This window comes from Mesocricetus auratus, unplaced genomic scaffold (assembly GCF_017639785.1).
Source record: "Mesocricetus auratus isolate SY011 unplaced genomic scaffold, BCM_Maur_2.0 Super-Scaffold_6730, whole genome shotgun sequence".
NCBI classification, from domain to species: Eukaryota; Metazoa; Chordata; class Mammalia; order Rodentia; family Cricetidae; genus Mesocricetus; species Mesocricetus auratus.
In genome coordinates this window covers 48,960,452-48,982,997 of record NW_024429184.1, presented here as the reverse complement: position 1 = coordinate 48,982,997, position 22,546 = coordinate 48,960,452, and the positions used below count along the sequence as shown (strand labels likewise).

General features: G+C 39.9%; 1 protein-coding gene across 2 annotated transcripts; it reads left to right on the top strand.

The window, feature by feature from the left end:
* The first annotated feature begins 464 nt into the window (after nucleotides 1–464).
* LOC101843190 (signal-regulatory protein beta-1) lies at nucleotides 465–22,134 on the top strand. Of its 2 annotated transcripts, none has more exons than XM_040741369.1 (6): nucleotides 465–633; nucleotides 4,659–5,009; nucleotides 10,337–10,654; nucleotides 11,095–11,409; nucleotides 21,357–21,471; nucleotides 22,075–22,134. In XM_040741369.1, exons 1-5 carry the CDS (start codon nucleotides 561–563, stop codon nucleotides 21,467–21,469), a joined length of 1,170 nt encoding a protein of 389 aa, XP_040597303.1. In that variant the 5' UTR covers nucleotides 465–560; the 3' UTR covers nucleotides 21,470–21,471; nucleotides 22,075–22,134. The 2 variants fall into 2 exon arrangements, with proteins under 2 accessions (XP_040597303.1, XP_040597302.1); XM_040741368.1 differs by having other exon boundaries at nucleotides 21,357–21,463; nucleotides 22,075–22,131.
* The last annotated feature ends 412 nt before the right edge of the window (nucleotides 22,135–22,546 follow it).

Genomic DNA, 22,546 nt, shown 5'->3' with positions numbered 1-22,546 from the left:
TCCTAGCATATTCTGATAAATTTGAGTCAGCATATTGAGTCCTAATCTTCCCTTGGACTTCATTTACCAGGATCAATGAAGGATTTCTAAAGGTCATTCCAGGAGTACAGCTAGTTTACTCCAGCACTGAGCTGCTCTCCCAAGCATCGTTAAGAGCTTAAGTGAGAATTCCCAAGTGACACTGGAAGGAATGGGCCTCAAATCAACAGGAAGGGTTTTAGAAATAGGTGTTTGGAAAAATTGTTATGTCCTGAATTACAGTTGGTGTTGAACTAAGAGAAAATATTCTGAGAACAAATGGATACAATATAGAACCCAGAGAAGAAGGGATTACTTTTCCTAGACTTACCTGAGTTCTTCTGAAAATGAGTAACTCCACCCTTAAGGCTGTCTGAAACACTGTGTCTCTGTTTCAAAACAACGGATATGGTTCCTGTTTCACCATAACACAGTCACATCCTTTATTCAGAGTAAGGCACAGCATCTCTTTCCTCTGCAGATCAGAACCTGTGATCTCTCCAACATAGACACTGGGCTGAGAAAGCTCCTTAGCTCTCAACATGCTGAATGTTGACTTCTGGCCACGCATTCCACACAGTGTCCTGCTGCTGACCATACTACTGGGACTCACAGGTGAGCATTTCCCAGGAGTACACTCATCTCTCTGCCTGTTTACCCCTTTCAGTGGAATGAAAGGACTTCAGGTAAGTACAAGGACTGCCTCAGGAGGGAAGGTCAAACATTGTCTGAGGGTCAACAGCCAAACTCCTCAGCTCTGCTCTGAGATTACACCAGTTGTGACAGGTGGGTAAAAGCATCCTCTCAGATAATGCTTCAGAAACAGTCATTTCTACTATGTCATCTGACAAAATTCTTCTCAGCAGAATCCCACTGTAACTCTGAGGCCCACCAGAGCCAAGAAGTCACCTGCAAAGCAGCTGGTGGAACTGCTCTTGTCCCAGCATGAGCTCTCTGCTCACTTAGTGAGACACTGAGCCTCACATGCAGGCAGTGACAGGGCTGTGGGTGAAGAGTCCCTGGCAATGACCAGTCACCATTCCTTCTCAGTTAGGTTCCTCATTCTGTCCTCTGTCCTCTGTCCTCTGTCTTCCAGTTCCTTCCCCATCTGACCTCAGTCCCCCCCCCCCTGTGCTGCTATGTGAGGCTGTACTATTATTTTTTCATCTTCCATGATGCCTCTTCTGTGGTAAATTGTACCTTCTCCTTCTGTGTTCATACATGACCTTGCCTCAGCTTGTCTCTGTGGGTCTTCTCCAGTCAGTTTGGATTAATTAGCACCTGAATGACCTCAATTGACCTATAGCTCTTTAAGGACCCTGTTCCAATACAGTCACAATATGAGGTACGTCACTGCTGCAACCCCTGTGCTAGTGTCCTGTGTTTCTGTGGACTCATAGATGAGGATATGAAGAACTGACTTTCTACAACCTACTTGTGTGATGTCAGCAACACTTCCCTTGCTTAGATAGCACACAGCTACTGTAACCTGGGCTCTGGGCATGGAACAGATAATAAGATGGATGGAGTTTCTCCCTAACAAAGCTACTGTGCAGACTCCAGCTGGTCTCCATAAAGCAGCTGAAGCCTGTAAGGACTGGATGCTTCCCCTAGCTATGATCACTCACACAATGCAAACCAAGTTAGAAGAGATGCACAAATTCACTCTGCAAAGCAGATTCTACTGTTGTCAGGACACTTAGTTCAGATTTCTATGCTCTCATCCCAGAGAAACAAGGTTCTAGTCTCTCCCTTGATAACTTCCTTCCCTGTCCCATAGTTGGCTGCCTCAAAGACCAGATGACTACTGATTTAGTTCTTTCTGAGAGATGAGGTGGGTCCTGGACAGGTGACACTGACGTTCAAATCTCCCCATACTTGTCATTTTACCTTTATAGAATTAAATTTATCAAACTACTTTGTAAGTGACAAAACCATTATTTCATTTTAGTTTCCATTCATTAAGTTAGAGCATCTATGCTAATAAGAAATATTGCAGAGGAATGGCTACTGCAAATGTGTCATGTTTAAGCAGGTCTACTGGACAGGCAGGCCATACATACTACTTCTCTATTACCTGTTTTACTTCTGTTTCAATACTATAGGTTCCATTAATGAATAAAATTTGAAGTTTTAAATACTATATTAAATCAGTCCACGAATTTTTGAGAGTTACTACATTTTTCAAATTCTGAACGTATGTTATCTTAGTCCAAAGCTAATTAATCTTTTTAATCTTTATGGCATTTTCTAACAAAAATTTTAGTCTATAAATTTATTATAGATTTTGGATTTCCAGATGGAACAAATTATAGAACTTTGACAAGATTACTTATATAATTGGTGTACATAGCTTCTCCAAAATATAAATTACTGCATAGGCTCATATGTTGTAATCCACTTCCATTATTTTTCACATATTTCATTTTTTAATCAGTAAGTATTCTAAGATTATCCACATGTTTTCTAGATTTTGCATTCTCTCATTACACAAGATTTTAATTTTATGAAGTTCCTTTTTGGCTTTTGGCTTCAGTTATCTAGGGAAGCTGATTTTCCACATTAGATATTCTTGTTTGAGACATAACAGTGATGTGAGTTCTGATCCCATTCCCCAGTCTTCCTAGCAGCTCCAGGTGTATGACCTTCCCTAAAGCTATGAAGGTAGAAGACTAGAGCCACTATTATGAAACAGCTAAGTTGAAGATAGAACACAGGATACTTTATGAAACTTTAAAATTCACCATACAGCCAGGGTTGTATTGTCTTTTAAACTGCACCTTATTCTCTGGAATCCTTTATTTCAACCGAAGAAAAGTCAATTAGCATTCCCCCATGGCTGATATTGTTATAATGAACTCAAATTTTTACTCCCTGTTGTTGTACCTATAGTGCTGCTATGTGTGTAATCCTTAGTATACTTAAAATCTGGATGCATTTCTCTAGAACTGTGAATACACACACTATTTCATTGCTCCCTGGATATTGACATTTATTATAAGAGCTGTGTTCACAACATTTAGTAGGATATAATGAGTTATGCTTTAACCTGTTCTCAGCATTCTCTGACTACTCTAATTTGTCTGATAGATTCTAGTGTGTGCTGGTGTGAGTCTTTCTGAATTTATCTCACACAGAATTAGTTCAGTTTGTTGCATTTGTAGTTCTTATATTTTAACAAACCAGGCAAGTGTTAGAAAGCAGAATTTTTTTCAATAATCTTGTAAATGCACTTCAAATTCTTAATTGCTTCCCTTTATTGGACCTCTTTATTGTGCCCCTGCTGTGCTGACTGAGTAATGTTGCAGTATCTATATCCATAATTTTAGGATTTGTTTGTTTTTTGTTTGTTTGTTTTTCTGGAAACTGCTACATCAACTGTGGACCCTGTCCATTGGGCTAATAAGGTATATACTCCTTGAATCCTCAATTGATTTGATTCCTTCTCAGTTTCTCTCATTTGGTGTTATATTTTGCTATTTAGAGTCTTTATTTTCTTAGTGCTTCTTCATACTTTCCCTTTGTTCTTTTCATATCTCAAATGGATGCTGTATAGTTTTGGTTCATTAGTGTAGTGCAGTGAGTACTATACAGTACACCAACAAGATCATCAATGTCTAGGCAAGAAGGAGGCAGAACTGTCAAGGTTATGGGACTCAGAGTTACTGAGCAAGTAGGGTGTTGTGATAGCAAGACAGGTGACTACAGGGAGTATAGCCAGGAGACCACACCATGTGCAAGGTAATCAGGGCCTCCAAGAGGGTAGGTGCTGTGACCCTGTGATATCTCCTTATTACACCAAATTAGAACTTCTGACCTCCAAAGCATGAATCAGTGTTTCTGATGTGTCAAACCACAAACTTTATAGGAATGTCTTATATTATCCTTAAAGTTAATATAATGCTGAGTCTGGAGAGATGGTTCAGGGATTAAAACCACTTGCTGCTCTTCCACAGGACCCAGGTTCAATGATGACTTAGAACTGTACATAATGTCAGTTCCAAGGCTCTGATACCCTCTTCTAGCTTCCTTGACCAGTATGTGTGCATTTGGTGCACAGACATAAATGGAAGAAAATACTTACACACATTTAAATTAATCAGATAATTAATGTGAGCATAATACATATTTTTGTAACTGGTAACATAAAGCGATGTTTTATTTCTCTAGTTAATGTGCATGTTCTTTTACATTGGGTGCTTTCTGTGAAATTTTCATTCAGTCTGGTAAACACCTCCAACTTGAGCAGCAGGCCTGACCCAAATAATCTTGTAAAAATCAAATGTCCATCTCACTAAATATACCTAGCACTATGTTCACATCTCACTGGTCGGAACAGTCACATAATCACACCTATGACTATTACATAAAAATGCCTCATGCCATATTCACAGAAAATGAAAATAAAACAGACACTGGATGAAACATGAGAATTCCAAACAGAATTTGGGCTTCAATCAAAATACTCAGTGTCTTTGTGATTCAGTTTCCTCATCCATTATATCCTTGTGTTAGAGGACCAATATGGAGGAACTGTGATCATGTGTATGGTATGCTCTAGTGAGAAACAGTATTTGATCACAAACTAGAGCAACCTGTGGGTTTTCATCATGATGAGCACTAACCGATGTTTCCTGCAGGAGCAGCTACACGGGAGCTGAAGGTGATTCAGCCTGAGCCATCAGTTTCTGTTGCTGCTGGAGAGTCAGCCACTCTGAACTGCACTGTGACCTCTCTGCTTCCTGTGGGGCCCGTTAAGTGGTTCAGGGGTACAGGACAGAGTAGGCATCTCATATATAGTTTCACAGGAGAGACGTTCCCCAGAATCACAAATCTTACAGATGTTACAAAGAGAAACAACCTGGACTTTTCCATCCGCATCAGTAATGTCTCACCTGCCGATGCTGGTACCTACTACTGTGTGAAGCTCCTCAGAGCAGAAGCTGACAAGGAGCTTCAGTCTGGGAGAGGCACAGTGTTGTATGTGCTTGGTGAGTACTGCATTGTCCTCCTCACCCCTCATATCCCCAAGAGCTCAGCATGTGTCCAAGATTCTGTGAGCAACAAGGAAGAAGCGAGCCTGTAAGTGACCCTCCTGTTTATAGGGTGAATTTACCCCAACTGTGGACCAAAAAAAGTATAGGAGTAGACAGACATGCTGTTTGCTAAAGCTGCCACTTCTGTTAACTGGGGTAAATCTGTACCCTTGTCTGCCTCACAATGCTTATCTTTCTTTATCTGGCCCAGTCTAGTGGCTTCATAAAGATAGCTGATGCCATGTTCAATGACAGGGTCAAACCTAGGCTACTGCCTCCAGAATGTATTACCTCACCTGATTAATTCTTCTCTTTCTTCCCAAACAACCTAGGAACTAGTGTGTGCCAGGTTCTACTCCAGATGTCAAATGAGATGGCAAGAAGCAGGCAAGCAAGAGCTCTTTACCCAAGAAGCAAATCAAGGCAGAAAGTGACAAGGCCAGGACACAGTTTGCTTTTCTCATTTTCTCTTCATCCACAGCACACTGACATCCTACTGTATATGCCCACATTCACTGCGGAATATTTCACCCTTTGTCTTGGGTCTGTCTGGAAACATTTTTTTTTATTTTACTTGCATAGACACTGAAGGTTCTGGGCAATGTAGACTTAAGACCTGGAGTTAGTCACCACATAGATGATCTCTAATCACCAGCAAAGGCATCAGGACATTCACTTTGAACGTCCTGACATAGAACTGAAGTCTTAATTCTTGGTCTTGATTTTGGTAATTTTATAGCACAAAGGACAGTCCGATTATGAGGCACAGCCATGTTTGAGCCCAGTTTGACTGAACCCTGTCCATAATCACATAGCCAGTTAGTGATGGGATCTGGCCTTGAACCCACATCTGACTGCAGGCCAGTTTCTTGCTGTTCATGCAAAGGACACCATATCCATATAGGAGTCTAGTGCATAAGAGATGCTGGGACAGAATTTCTGAAAATTATCCAGCATTTTCATTCATCATCAAGATCGCCAAGGTTTCAAGATGTTCCTCACATTCAGATGCTAATAGTAGTAATGGGAAAGCTACCCAAATGTCAGCCACACTAGAACTGAGAACTGTTTCTCCATATAAACAAAGCATCATAGCTCAGCAGCTGGAGATATACTAATTCAGATCCCAGATCATGAGTGTTTCATTTCTTTCAATTTGTGACCACTAAATCAATGCTATAGCCTTAGTCCTGGCAGCAAAACATATGCCTGTAATTGGTTTTCTACTCTTTGGGGTCCTGCCACCCAGCTCCCAAATAAATGCCCAGAGTCCTGTTCTTAGGTCATAACTTGGCTTGTTTCTAGCCAGATTTTCTAACTTAAATTATCCCATTTCTCTTTGACTATGTTTTGTATTTGGGCTTCCATCTCATAGAAACAATTTTATTTATTTATTTTCTTATCTTACATGCAAAACAGTTTCTCCTCCCACCACCATCCCCTACCTACACCCTACCCACCACCCACTCACCACCCCTCCAAAAGAGTAAGCCTCTCATTGAAAGTCAACAAACGCTGGTGCATCAAGTTGAGGCAGGACAAACACACTTCACTTTGCATTAAGCTCGAATAAGGCATCCCACCATAGGAAAAGGGCTGCAAGAAGGCAGATTCTGGTCCCACTGCCAGGATCCCCCCACATGGACCAAGCCATACAACTGTTTCCCACATGGAGAGGATCAAGCGTGGTCCCATGCAGGCTCTATAACTGTTGGTCTAGAGTTTGTGAGTTTCCAAGAGCTTGGTTTAGCTGTCCCTGTAGGTTTCCCCATACTGACATTAACCCTATCCCCATGCTAATATAATCTGTCCTCCCTCTCTTTGACTGGACTCCTGGAGCTTGGCCTGGTGCTTGACCATGGATCACTGCATCTGCTTCTGTCAGTTACTGGATGAAGGCTCTATGATGACAGTTAGGGCATTCAGCACTCTGATTACAGGGTTCAGTTACCTTCTGCACTATTACTAGGATTCTTAGCTGGGGTCGTCCTTGCGGATTCTTGGGAATTATACAAGCGCCAGGTTTCTACATGTCCCCATAATGGCTCCCTCTATCAAAATTTCTTTCATTGCTGTCCAACTTCATCCCTCCCCCAACTTGACCATCCCATTCCCTTATGTTCTCACCCCCCATCCCCTCCTCTTTACTGTCCCCCACCCCAAGTTAAACAAGGATATCCCATTTATCTCCAGGTTGATCATTGAGTCCCTCTTAGGGTCCTCCTTGTTAACTTGTAGCTCTGAAACTATGGGTTATGGTCTGGTTATCTTTTTGCTTTAAACATATTGTCTACTTTTGAGTACCATGCTTTTCTTTCTGAGTCTGGGTTACCTCAGGATGATTTTTTGTAGTTCCCTCCATTTGTCTGCAAATTTCATGATGTCATTGTTTGTATCTTTGTTTCCTTCTTACTCCATTGCTAGCTGTATGGCTGTGTGACTGGCCCCTGGAGTATTTTTCTTCTTCTCCCTTTCTCATGTCCCCCTTCTCTTTAGCCTAGATTTCTCTTCCTATTTATTCTCTTTGCCTGCTAGTCCCACATATTTTTCTCTCCGGCCTAGCTATTGGTTATTTTGCTCTTTATTAGACCAATCAGATATTTTAGACAGGCAAAGTAACACAGCTTTACAGAGGTAAGCATAATCAATAATGCAACACATCTTTGCATCATTAAACAAAATTCCACAGCATAAATGAATGTAACACATATTAAACTCCTCCCTGGAGGAGGCCTGCTGAATTTGATGATGAATTAGTTATAAGGATATTATCATTTTCCTTCCTAGGTGTGGTGTTGCAAGTTTTCTCACAACCCCCTCACCTCAACAGAGAGGGACAAGAGGAGTGGCTTCATCCTTACACCACACAGGGGCCTCACATGATACCCTCTTCCTGATAGCCTACTATGTAGACTTGCGTTACTGAAGGAATGAGGTCATATAACACACTTAGAGAAGCTGCTGACATGTAGGAAATATTTCACCTTATGGCTTTTTTACTCAGAAACCATGTGAGCTTAGATTTTCACTTTCCCTCTCCAGGACTTAGTTATCAATTAAGTGAGGGTGGGAGTTGGTGGCTTCAACCTGGCTGCTCTTTTCTCTTTGGAATAACTTGGGAAAATGAGAGAAATCCCAGATTCATGTTACTTTAATTGGTCTTTATGGATTTTGGCATCTAAAATACCAAAAACTCAAAAATGCACTGATATATAGCTTGAGTTTGAAATCCCTTGAGATACATTTTTCTGAAACAACAGAAGATGTCTGTGATTACTCCCTTGATAGAGCTGTTAGGCCACCAAGCTGAGTCATGACAATCCCTTATGCTTCAAAGTAGCAGGGCCCAGCCTGCTGCACACAATATCCTAAAATCCAAATAATGTGACTGTTACATTTTTCAAGGAGGAGACCCCCATGGTCCCTAAGATCCAACCAAGGCAAAACCCTTTTCAACTCCAATCTCATGACACAACTTCCCTATATTGCACAAGATTACAGTAAAAAATTCTGAGGCCAGACATTTCTCTCTTTCACTCAGAACTCTACCTTAATGACACAGTATGTCATGAACTCTGTTCTTCAACCATCTCATGATCATCTGTTCTCTATAATTAGCCCCTATGGAGCAGTTGCTGGACACTGTAAAACCCAATGACCAGCTTATTGAGATCACTAAGAAGAAGATGTAGGGGTATAAAGGTGTTTCTAAATCTGTAGATCGCAACCCCTCTGCTGATTAAAGAATACTTTCACAAGGGTCACATGTCGGATCTTTATATGATGAATTATAATAGTACAACTTATGCTCATGAAACATCCACAAAATAATTTTATGGATGAGGGTCACTACCACATGAGGAACTGTGTTAAAGGGGCACAGCATTAGGAAGGTTGAGAACCACTGATATAGAGGCTCTGCTCTTTACATAGGTTGCTTAGAGTAGATGTAAGAAAAGTCTAGAGACATGTCGTATTATGCCTTTATGAATTTTGTTGCAACTAACAGTGGCAAAGAATAAATATATGATGTCACATCTAGTAACAACTGCAGTAATGCATAGGATTTGCTAGCATATATTTAGGCATGAGATTCTACTTTCAATTTCATCTCTCTATGGAGATGTTTTATTCAGTTTTTAAGAAAAAAAGACATTAATAGTCATTAGATAAATATCAGGATTCAAATTAATCACCTGCTGGGTGTGAGATGAGCTTTGTCATTTGGTCTGTATAACTGGTTCACCCCCATGCATTGGCAACTGGGCAATGTCAAGACAGGCAGAAACTCCTAATAAACAGTGACTGGTCCCTCAAACCTGTAGGGATGTCATCTGTGCTTATGTTTGGATAGACTGATTTCAAATAACACTTGTTTACACTCCTGGTTTGATGAACGTTTGATAAGAGGTCACATATATACAAATACAAATATGTATGATATTTCCAAATGCAGACTGTTACACATAATAATTTCAGCATAAGGTATCTACAGAGGACACTGCCTTCCTCCCACTATGCACCCATATATGTGCTTTTAACCAGAGAGTGATTCTGTCTGCTCAACAGGCTTCTTATTGTGTCTCTTATGATTAAAAAGTAGGAAACAAACTACCTCTGTCATCCTCTGCAGAGGGTAATCACTGTTTTAAACCTCAAACTATTAGAGATGTAGACTAGTAAGCTCTCAATTTTAAATTCAGACATGGCACAGATGACACCTACTAACATGTAGGTAAAAGGAAAAAAACAAACAACTGAGCAGAGCAGGAAGGGTCCCAGCTTTGTGGTCCTTCTGTAATGTCATTTATTTCCTGGGATACTACCATTATAAATCTGTAAACATTTTCCCTAAATTTGCAAAGTTGCCAGAGGAAGCCAGCAGGGGCAGATGACAGAAAATATAAAATACATTGGCAATTGTCTTCCTTTGCCCAGGCTGAGATGTCTACCTGGTCTTGCTCTTCCTTGTTGACCTCTGGGGATATTTATTAAACTGTGGAGACAAAAGAACAAGGGATACCACAGAAGAACCAGGACAAACCCTGCCAAAACAATAAAAAAAATTACAAAACAAAGAGGATAAATAGTTAAGGTCTGTGTCTGGGACACAGCTATGACCCTTGTAGAGCAGTTTCTTAGTGTCGCTGAAGCTCTTGTATTGATCTCATGACCATAATAAGTGATGACAAAGGTGATAGTATCTAAGAAGGTTCCTCACAATGTTATGTCATCATTGGTGGCCACCACAATCACAGCCTTGTCTACATGCTCTTTTGTAGCTAAGCCATCTCCTCCTGTGGTCTTGGGCCCTGAAGCCAGAGTTACTCCTGAACAGACAGTGAGATTCATATGCAAGTCCCATGGCTTCTCCCCTCGGAGCATCACACTGAAGTGGTTCAAAAATGGAAATGAACTCTCTCACATCCAAACTACTGTGGACCCCAAAGGAGAAAGCACCTCCTACAATATCTCCAGCACAGCCCAGGTGGTGCTGGGAACTAGGGACATACACTCTCAGATTATCTGCGAGGTGTCCCATGTCACTTTGAAAGGAGGTCCTCTTCTTGGGACTGCCAACTTGTCTGACATCATCCGAGGTAAATAACTCTGAATCCCTGCTCAAGCTCATATCTGTTCAAAATGGTTTGTTCCAAAGTTCCCAGCAACCATTCATGCACAAAGTGGGGATCATAGACTATGATCAGTACATAAAGGAAATTGTATTTATTTTAACAGAAGAAATTATAGCTGTACTGATAATGGGCCACACCCCGATTTCTTTTCATTTTTATGCATTTTATGGTTGTTATTGCTTTCCCAGTGCACCTGGGATTTATGCTTTTTGATTTCACTTTTTGTGACACTCAGCCTGTGCAACTACATGTTAGCAGCTGTGTTTAGGGTCTCCTCTGACACAAACTATCATCTGGTCCCCATGATGATGTAAAAGGAATGGTTCCTCCATACTTCAGCTTATCCTTTGGGCTCTTTCTGTGCTTAGGCTCTGAAGTCTCAACTTCTCATTCTACTGTTTCAGTTCCTCCCACTGTGGAAATCAGCCAGCAGCAATCAATGATATGGAATCAGATAGGTATCACCTGCCAGGTGAAGGATTTCTACCCTTCGAGGCTCCAGTTGACCTGGTTAGAGAATGGAAAAATATCAAGGACAGAATACCCTTCTACCATCACAGTAAACAAGGATGGAACCTACAGCTGGACCAGCTTGTTCTTGGTGAAAATGTCTGCCCATGAGGAGGACACCATCCTCACGTGCCAAGTTGAGCATGATGGACAACCACCAATCCTAAAATTGCATACATTGGCAATCAGTACACAGCAGAAAGAACAAGGTATTGGCAGCATATCTAGTGTGTCTGCACCCCAGCTTCTTTGCTGTTTGTAAATTTTTCATCCCTTTTTAATGCCAAATGCATCATTTCACTTGTGTGATAATTCAAATATCTATAAACTAAGTAGAACTTTAAAGTCAGCTTTCATTGACAACTTCTCACAGACTTCATACATCTATCCATTATTTGGTAACATTTACACATATTAAATAGTGGAGAAAGGAAGTCATCATCCTACCGTAGCATCCTGTCTCTTGCCTTTTTTACCTAACATTTGTTAAATCCTCATGTTCATCACCTTCATTTTCAGTATCTCCCCCTCTCTATTCCATTTTACATTTTTCCATGAACATCTGAGTCCTCAGTGACCTATGCTATATCCTGAGATTAATTCTGACAGGTCTCATAAGGACCTGTAGTTTAGCATGCATTGGGAGTATAAATGACTGTGAGTGATCCTAACAGTTGCCTCATTTCCTCCAGTTTTGCTATAATGGACAAATATCTATGTATCCAGATCCTGACTCCACACTTACTACATGCCGCTTTAGATTTGGTGTGATCTCTTCCCTTCATCAGTCCCCCCAATGAATCATCAGTTTTATAGACAGGGAATCTAGGTATGGGGAAGCAATAGATTTATTGAGCTCTTGCCCTGAAACCATGTGATCTGATCTAATTAATATACAAAAGGGAAATCTAAGGTGCCTGGGAGCAAAGTCATCAACAGTATCCAAGTAAAATTTTGCTAGTAAAGTATTTCCCTTTTACTTTGGAAAATTTTCTATGCACTTTTTGTATGAACAGAAAAAAGGAAACCATAAGTCCATCCATGATTCCATTACATTGGTGGAAACAGAAAAGGTGTGTTACAACACAGCAAAGAATTAGAGGTTTCAGATGGTATCTAATACAATACTTAGTATCTGGGTTGGTAGAAGCTAGTAATCTCCTACATTAATAGATTCTAAAGGAAAACTAATATTCTGCTTGTACATTCCAAACTATTTAACTAAAGATCACAAATCTATTATGACAAGTACAGAAGAAGGTGATATATGGCTATTAAGAGAGTTGAATATGGTCCATGATAACTTGGCTTAGGAATTACAACCTGCCAATCTCTCCAATTCACTGAATTTCAAAAAGTGAATAATCTTAACAAAAGGATCAGTTTGAAGTTTCCATGTGGTGATATTTATGATTTTTTTATTAATATTTTTTCCATTTTAAATTTAGATAAGGAACAAGGTTGCTTCACAAGTCAGTACGAGGTCCCTCTCCCTTTCCCTCCCCTCCTCCCGTGCCCTCCCTCCATCCCCCCCCCCGTTATTCCCTCATTCCCCCAGGGAGGGTGAGACCCTCCATGGGGGTGTCCATAGTCTGTCATTTCATATAGGGCAGGGCCTAGACCCTTCCCCAAGAGTTCAGGGTGAGAGTGCACCTCACATTGTTCTATGGGAGTCCAAAGTCCGTGTGTATACTTGGTATGGGTACTGATCTGCTGCCCAAGGCTCAATAGATTACCTAGGCCTCCTCACTGACACCCAGATTCAGGGGGTCTTGATCAGTCCCCTGCTGGATTCCCAGGCTGATGCCTGGGATTCAAGAGTTAACCTTTGTCTGGTCAGCTGTTTCTGGGGGTTAAACCAGCCCAGTCTTAATCCCTTTGATCATCAGTCCTCCCTCTCTGATACTGGCTTTCTTGAGTTCAGCTCAGTACTTAACCAGCCACTAAATGTAGTTTCTGTTTCCCAGACTCTCTGGCCATAGGATTGTAGGCTGGCACTCCCCAGATCTATGTCTAAAATCCATATATGAGAGAGTACATGCCATGTTTCTCTTTTTGTGACTGGGTTACCTCACTCAGGATGGTTTCTTCTAGTGTCATCCATTTGCCTGCGAATCTCATGATTCCATTATTTTTTTCTGCTGAATAGTACTCCATTGTGTAGATGTACCACATTTTCTCTATCCACTCTTCGGTTGAGGGACATCTAGGTTGCTTCCAAGTTAAGCTTGCCTGAGGATTCAGAAAGCAAAGTCAACCCCAAGATATAGAGACCAAGCAGTGGTGGCACACACCTTTAGTCCCTGGACTCAGGAGACAAATTTAGATAGATCTCTCTGAGTTCAAGGCCACCCATGGCTACACAGTATTGAATGAATCTAAAAGAGTAACAGAGCTCACAGCTTTAATCCCAGCATGAGAGAGATATAAAAGATAGAAGCAGGATCTTCAGTAGTCAGACTTAGGATTCTCCAGCCAATTTGAGGAAAGCATAATCTTCTGGGATTGCAGTCTGAGATTTAGTGGAACCAGGATCACCTTTCAGTCTAAATTAGAGGTAAGAGCTAGTGGTAGTGCTTTTCTGATCTTCAGCTTGAAGTTTGAACTGTGATATTTGCCTCTGGGTCTTTTATTTATCATGCTATAGTTTGGCTGCTTTGTGAAAAACTTCTGTTCTTAAAAGCTAGCACTAAGCCGGGTGTTGTTGGTGAATGCCTTTAATCCCAGCACTTGGGAGGCAGAGGCAGGTGGATCTCAATGAGTTCGAGGCCAGCCTCTAAAACAATACAGAGAATCCCTGTCTCAAAAAAACCAAAATAAAATAAAATAAAAAGCTAGCACTATATGGCATTAAGTACAAATACCTACTGAATCTCTCTAGGACAGTTTGGTTACCTGTGGCAGTGCCAAAGGTCTCAGGTTCAGGCAGGAGGCTTACAACAGGCAGAATAGGGGCTTCTTAAAAAGTCCTAATATGAGGGCCAAAAGAAAATCATGCACCTCACACATGCATTCCCGTCATGGCTCTTTATTCTTCAAGAATGAGGCTCTTTATTCTTCAAGAAATGTTCTTCCCAAAATTTTCTGTCTCAAAAGCTCTTTTTAAGATTTCTCCTTAAGTGAACCTTGTATCAAGACACTTTGCAGAAGGTGTTTATCAGCTCTAGGAGTTCCCTTGCGGAGTTTTTCGAGTCACTTATGTAAACTATCATATCATCTGTAAATAGTGAAAGCTTGACTTCTTTTCCTATTTGTATCCCCTTGAATCTCCTTTTGCTGTCTTATTGCTCTAGCTAGAACTTCAAGTACAATATTGAGGAGATATGGAGTGACTGGACACCCTTGTCTTGTTGCTGGTTTTAGAGGAATCACATTGAATTTCTCTTCATTTAGTTTGATGTTGGCTGTTGGTTTACTGCAATATCCTTTTATTGTATTCATGTGTATTCCTGTTATCCGTGATCTCTCCAGGGCATTTATCATGAAGGGGTGTTGGATTTTGTCAAAGGCTTTTTAGAATCTAATGAGATGATCATTTGGTTTTTCTTTTACAGTTTGTTTATATTGTGGATTGCATTGATAGATTTTCATATGTTGAACCATCTCTGCATCACTGGGATGAAGCCTACTTGACCATGGTGAATGATTTTTCTGATGTGTTCTTGGATTCAGTTTCCCAGTATTTTATTGAATATTTTCCCAACAATATTCATGAGTGATATTGGTCTGTAGTTCTCTTTCTTGGTTGTATCTTTGTGTGGCTTGGGTACTTGTAGCCTCATAAAAAGAGTTTGGCAATGAACCTTTTGCTTCTATTTTGTAGAACACTTTGAGGAGTATTGGAATTAGCTCCTCTTTGAATTTTGGGTACAATTCTGCATTAAAGCCATGTGAGCCTGGGCTTTTTTTTTTTGGTTGAGGCTTTTAATGACTGCTTCTATTTCCTTAGGTGTTATAGGACTGTTTAAATTACTTATATGCTCTTGATTTAATTTTGGTAAATGAAATCTATCTAAAAAATTGTCAATTTCCTTTAAATTTTTGAATTTTGTGGAATACAGGTTTTCAAAGTATGACCTGAAGATTCTCTGGATTTGCACAGTGTCTGTTGTTAATGTTCCTGATTTGTTAATTTGCATGTTCTCACCCTCTGCCTTTTGGCTAGTTTGGATAAAGGTTTGTCTGTCTTGTTAATTTTCTCAAATAATCAATTCTTTGTTATATTGATTCTTTGTATTATTTTCTTTGTTTCAACTTTATTGATTTCAGCCCTCAGTTTGATTACTTCCTGGTATCTATTCTTCCAGGGTGAGTTTGCTTCTTTTTGTTCTATAGCTTTCAGTTGTGCTGTTAATTTTCTAGTTGACAATTCTCCAGTTTCTTCATGTGAGCACTTAGTACTATGAACTTTCCTCTTAGTATTGTTTCAAAGTTTCCCATAAGTTTGGATATGTTGTGTCTTCATTTTCATTATATTCTAGGAAGTATTTTTTTTATTTCTTCCTTGACCTAGGGATGTTGCAATTGTGTGTTGATCAGTTTCCATATGTTTGTATGGTTTCTGAAATTTGTGTTGTTGTTGAATTCTATAATTAAACCTGGGTGATCCGACAACATACAGGAGGTTTTTCCAATTTTTTTGTACCTGTTGAGGTTTGCTATGTTGCCAAGTATGTGATCTGTTTTAGAGAAGGCTCGATATGGTACTGGGAAGAAGGTGTATTCTTTTGTGTTTGCATGGAATGTTCTATAGATGTCTGCTAAACCAAATTAGGACTTTACTTCTGTTAGTTCCTTTGTTTGTTCGGTATGTTTCTGTCTGGTGGTCCTGTCTAGTGGGGAGAGTGGGGTGTTGAAGTCTCCCACTATAACTGTGTGAGTTCTTATGTGTGATTTGAGTTTTAGTAATGCTTCTTTTACAAACATTGGTGCCTTTGTATTTGGGTCATAGATGTTCAGAATTGAGACTTCTTCCTGATGGATTTATCCTGTGATGACTATGAAATGACCTTTTTCATCTCTTTTGATTGATGTTAGTTTGAAGTGTAATTTGTTAACTACTTGAATAGTGACACCAACTTGTTTCTTGGATCCATTTGGTTGGAAAATCTAATTGCAACCCTTTACTCTGAGGTAATGTCTGTCTTTGAAGTTGAGTTGTGTTTCTTGTATGCAGCATAAGGCTGGATTCTGTCTTCCTATCCATTCTGTTAGCCTGTGTGTTTTTATAGGCAAATTAAGACCATTAATATTGAGGGAGATTAAGGACCTTTGAGTGCTTATTCTTGTTTGTTTTTGATTTGTTGCTGGTGGTGTTATTCATTGTGGATTTATCCCAGTTTTTCCTTTGAGTTTTGGTAAAGTGGGATTACCTATTGCATTTTTTTAGTGTAGTTCACTTCCTTAGGTTGGAGTTTTCCTTACAGTACTTTCTCTAAGGCTGGATTAGTGGATATGTATTGTTTAAATCAGGTTTGTCATGGAATACCTTGTTTTCTCCATCTACAGTTTTTCTAGGTATAGTAATGTGGGCTGGCATCCATGGTCTCTTATTGTTGGTAGAATATCTATCCAGGACCTGCTGGCTTTCAGAGTTTCCATGGAGAAGTCAGGTGTGATTCTGATAGGTTTGCCTTTATGTGTTACTTGACTCTTAATATTTTTTCTTTATTCTATATGATTTTTTTGTTTCAATTATTATGTGCCAAGATGACATTTTTGTTGTCTACTCTATTTTGTGTTTTGTAGGCTTCTTATACTTTCATTGACATGTCTTTCTTTAGGTTAGGAAAATTTTCTTCTGTGATTTTGTTGGATATGTTTTCTGCTCCTTTGAGCTGGTTTTCTTCATCTTCTTCTATACTTATTATTTTTAGGTTTGGCATTTTCATAGTGTCTCATATTTCCAGGATATTTTGTGTTAGGGATTTGTGGGACTTAGGATTTTCTTTGGTTGATGAATCTATTTCTTCTAGTGAATCTTTAATGCCTGATATTTTCTCTTCCAACTCTTGTATTCTGTTTGTTATGCTTGCATCTGATTGATCATTTAGCCATATGTTCTAATTCCAGTATTCCTTCAGACTGTGTTTTTTTGTCTCTATCTCAGCTTCCAACCCTTGCACTGTTTGAATCTTTTCTTGTAATTATTGGTTTGTCTCTTCTTCCATTTCTTTAAAAGATGTTCTCATTTCCTGTTCTCATTTCCTTTTTAGGGTCTCTATCATTTTCATGAAGTTTTTTTTTTAAATCCTTCTCTTCTACTCCATCTGTGTTGGGATGTTTAGGTCTTGCAGGTGTAGAGTCCCTGAACTCTGGTGGTGTCATATTGATTTTTCTGTTGTTGAATGTGTTCTTATATTTTCGTCTTCAAATCCCTTCTTCCAATGGGTACAGGTGCAGTATCTTCCTCTCCTGGTTGGTACCAGTCCAAGTTCTCTTCTGGTGGGTGTAAGCAAGTCAAATACTCTGATCGGTCTCACGGTGGGTACAGGCATGTCTAAGGCACCCCTTCTCCCCCCCCCTCCTGCTGGGTGGGAGCTGGATTAGTTCAGTGCTTTGAGCAGACGCAGTTGCTTGGTGAGTCTGAAGCAAATTGACCTGCCTGCTGTCCCCAGTCCAGGAAATCTCAGAGTGGGCAAGCAGAAGTGGGTCATGAGGTGGGGGCTTGAGCTCACCTCTCTCATTGACTTTCAAATCTCTTTACCATTTTATCCTCATAGAATTAAATTTATCAAATTACTTTGTAAGCATCAAACATTTCATTTTAGTTTCCATTCATTATGGTATGCTACTAAGAAATGTCGCAGAGGAATGGCTACTACAAATGTGTCATGTTTAAGCAAGTCTAGTGGAGAAGCAAGCCATACATACATACTGCTTCCATCCTTTCTGTTTTATTTCTGCCTCAACATTATAGGTCCCATTGCTCAATAAAATTTGAAGTCACAATTTTGTTTTTTAAATACTATATTAAAATGGTTCAACAACATCCAGGAAGCAATGTGATAGTGTGTGTATTCAGTTTTAGAAAAAATACATACAGAATTTAAATAAAACTTAGGACTCACCACACAGTAGCACTAGGCATCTGGCATCCAAGACAAATTTTGGTAGCAAAGTATTACCCCTTGAATTGTTACTATCCACTGTGGAAAAATTTCTAAGCAATTTTTATAGGAACAGAACAAAGAAAGCTGGTTAGGTGAAGATATTTTTGCATTACATTGTGGGAAACATAGAAAAGATGTCTTACAACACAGCAGAGAATTAGAGGTTTCAGATGATACCTGATAACATGCTTGGCATCTGAGTTGGTGAAAGATAGTGCTCTCCTAAGCTAACAGATTCTAAAGGAAAACTAATATTCTGCTTGTACATTCTGAATTGTTACTTAATGATCACAAAACTCTTATGTAAAGTACAGATGGAGGTGATGTATGGCTACTAAGAGAGCTGAATATGGCACATGAAAACTTGGCTCTGTAATTGCAACATGAAATTCACTGAATTTCAAAAAGTTAATAATCTTTACAAAAGGATCAGTTTGAAGGTTTGCTGGGTGATATATTATTTATGATTTATCAAAGCTTGCCTGAGGATTCAGAAAGCAAAGTCAACCTCAAGCTATAAAGATCAAGCAGTGGTGGTCCACACTTTTAATCCCTGTACTCAGGAGAAAAAGTCAGATGGATTTCTCTGAGTTCAAGGCAACCCAGGGCTGTACAAGATTGAATCAGTATAAAAAATAGCAGCTCATACCTTTAATCCCAGCAGTAGAGAGATATATGGCCCTATTATATACAGATGATGAAGTGGCTGAGAAAGAAATCAGAGAAATATCACCCTTTACAATAGACATAAACAGCATCAAATATCTGGGGATAATGTTAACCAAGGAAGTGAAAGACCTGTATATCAAGAACTTTGAGTCTTTACAGAAAGAAATCAAAGAGGATAGCAGAAAATGGAAACATCTCCCATGCTCTTGGATTGGTAGGATCAACATAATAAAAATGGCAATCTTGCCTAAAGCAGTCTGCAAATTCAATGCAATCCCTATCAAAATTCTGACACAATTCTTCACAGATCTTGAAAGAATAATAACCAACTTTATATGGAAAAACAAAAGGCCCAAGAGAGCCAAAACAACCTTATACAACAAAGGAACTTCAGGAGGCATCACCGTACCTGACTTCAAGCTCTATTTTAGAGCTATAGTCCTGAAAACAGCTTGTTATTGACACAAAAATAGGCAGGTAGACCAATGGAACTGAATTGAAAACCCTGATTTTAACCCACACACCTATCAACACTTGATTTTTGACAAAGAAGCTAAAACTATACAATTGAAAAAAGAAAGCATCTTCAACAAATGATGCTGGCATAACTGGGTACTGGCATGCAGAAGACTGCAGATAGATCCATGTTTATCGCCTTGTACAAAACTTAAGTTCAAATGGATCAAAGATCTCAACATAAATACAACCACACTGAAACTCTTAGAAGAGAAAGTGGGAGATACTCTTCAACGAGTTGGTACAGGAGATCACTTCCTGAACACAACACCAGTGGCACAAACACTGAGATCGACAATTAACAAATGGAACCTCCTGAAACTAAGAAGCTTCTGTAAGGCAAAGGACACAGTCAACAAGACAAACAGGCAGTACACAGAATGGGAAAGATATTCACTAACCCCACATCTGACAGAGAGATAATCTCCAAAATTTACGAAGAACTCAAGAAGCGAAGGATCCAATTAAAAGGTGGAGTACAGAACTAAATAGAGAATTCTCAATAGAGATATAAAAGATAGGAGCAGGGTATTCAATAGTCAATCTCAGAATTCTCAAGCCACTGTGAGAAGAGCATAGCAGTAGTCTGTGATTTCAATCTGGGGTTTGGTGGATCCAGGATCACCTTTCAGTCTATAGAAGGTAAGAGCTAGTGATCAGCTGCTTTGCTTTTCTGAACTTCAGCTTGAAGCTTCAACCATAAAATCTGTCTCTGAGTCTTTTATTTATCATGAAGTATAGCTTCTTTGTGTAAGCTTTTTTTTATAAAAGCTAGCACTATGCGGCATTAAGCATAAACTCCTTCAGAATCTTTCTAGAAGTACATCTTGGTAACTATGGTGGGGCCAAAGGTCTCAGGATCAGGCAGATGACTTACAGCAGGTGGGTGAGTGGCTTGATAAAAAGTTCTAATCTGAGGGCCAAAAAGAAATCCACCAGCTCACATGTGCATTCCCATCATGCCTCTTTATTCTTCAACAATGGAGGCTCTTTATTCTTCAAGAAACGTTCTCCCCAAAAAGTTCTCTCTCAAAAGCTTTCATTAAGATTTCTCCTTAAAAGTTCTAACAGTTTTTCTTCTATAAGCTCTCTCTTAATATTCTCTTTCAAAAGTTCTCCTTAGAAATTCTCCTAGAGTTCTAAGAATTCTCCTTAAAACTTTCTCTAGAGTTCTAAGAATTCTCTAAAAGTTCCTTCTAAAACTTATCCCAAGGTTCCTTCTAAAATGTCTCCAAAATTTCCTTCTTCTAAAAGTTCTTGACTTTTTTCCTATTCCACAAGACTTCTAATTTTTACATCCACAGGCACATTTAACACTTCTCTGACAATAGGGCTTGCGTATCTTTCAGAGTTAGGCAAGCGCCTCACATCTCCCCCTGAATGTGACTTGTAAAATGTTCAGGGGGATATGACTTGTAGAACTAATTAAAGGGGGTTTCTCAGTGCTATATCAAAGGGGAAAGCTAAGGCTATGTAGTGTGAGACCCAGAGACTGTAGCTCTTACTGCTGATGCCCCTGTGAGAAGGAATTTCCTTTCCCTGGGGCTTTTTTGAGAATATAAAGCCCCCAGTATATATTATATATGCAACCAAATTTTAGTAACAAATATTCGGAGTTGATACCTAGAATATCAATTGCCAATTCTGCAATAAATGATAAAGGCTCACAATAAAGGGAAACTAGAAATCTTTTTATACAATATCTTCTGCTTTGAAGTATTAGAGCTGGGAAAGGACACAGATGCAAACTCCTCAGAGCTTTGATGGGCATGGAGATCTACAAATGGGACAGGTAAAGCTCTCTGATCATAAACCCTTTGTGTCCTCTCTAATGGTCTCTCCTGTCACTTCGTTTCCAGAACTCAAAACATCAGATACTACTGAAGTCCTTATAGCTGTGCTTCTTGGATCCAAACTGCTACTGTTAATTGGTGCCTTTGCCATCTACATGCACAAGAAGCAGAAGGTCTGACAGTAAGTTGGGAGAGATGTCAGTTGTATTAGTTACTATTCTGTAGATAACATGACACAGCATGTTGAAAACAATATACAGATAAAAGGGTTTATTTGGCCATGCTTTCCCAGACTCATATGTATCCATCAAACCTGAGAGGCATGAAAGACAGATCAGGAAGCTAAGAGCTACAATCTCAGTGGAGAGCATGAAACGGAGAAGAAATTGAAAGTATCACAAGAGCTTTTAATATCAAAGCTCACATCCTGTGACATACTTCCTCTGGGAAGGCTATACTACCTAAACTTCTCCAAAGTGTGCCACCTCCTGGGAACCAAGTATTGAGATATCCTAGAGTATAGAGAATATTTCTTATTTAAACCACCAGGGAAGATGGGGAGATATCAGTATATGGACTAACTAAGAATTGGGGGGAACAGGAAGTTGAGGGGGTGGGGGTAGAATAGGGGGAAGAGGGAATCATAGGATCGAAGACAGATCAGGCACCAGAGTGACCTCGAGTGATCTAAAGGTATAATATCAATTGGCAAGCTAAGCAATAGTGGAGAGACCACCTCGAATGCCCATTCCTGATAATGAACTTGATGTCTATAACCATCCAGGAGCTTTCATCCTGTGACTGATGGAAGCAGAGGCAAACACACAACTAATCACTGAACTGAACCCAAGGAACCCAGTGACAGAGAGAGAGGAGTGATGAGCAAATTGGCAAAGAATGGGCTGGCAAAACCAGCAGAGACAGCTGATCTGAACAGGGGAGTGCTCTTGGACCCCAGACCGACAGTGGGGAGGCCAGCATGGGACTGATCTGGACCCCCCAAATGTGAGTGTCAGTGAGAAGGCCTGGGCAACCTATGGGGCCCTGAGCTGTGGATCAGTGTCTATCCCTGGTATACAAACTGTCTTCATGTGCCTATAGCACAAAGAGAGATGCTCTCTCAGCCTGGACTCTTAGGGGAGTGCCTTGACCCTACCAAGAGTAAAATGACAGACTCTAGATATCCCCTATGTGGAAGGATTTGGCAATAGGGTGGGAGGGAGGGGGGGAAGGGGAGTGAGGGAAGAGGGAAGGGA

Coding starts and splice junctions, on each gene's coding strand:
- LOC101843190 (XM_040741368.1), top strand. CDS start 561: ATGCTGAATGTTGACTTCTGGCCACGCATTCCACACAGTGTCCTGCTG. Junction 10,655..11,094: donor CTTGTCTGACATCATCCGAG/GTAAATAACTCT, acceptor CTACTGTTTCAG/TTCCTCCCACTGTGGAAATC. Junction 21,464..22,074: donor ACATGCACAAGAAGCAGAAG/GTCTGACAGTAA, acceptor ATAACCATCCAG/GAGCTTTCATCCTGTGACTG.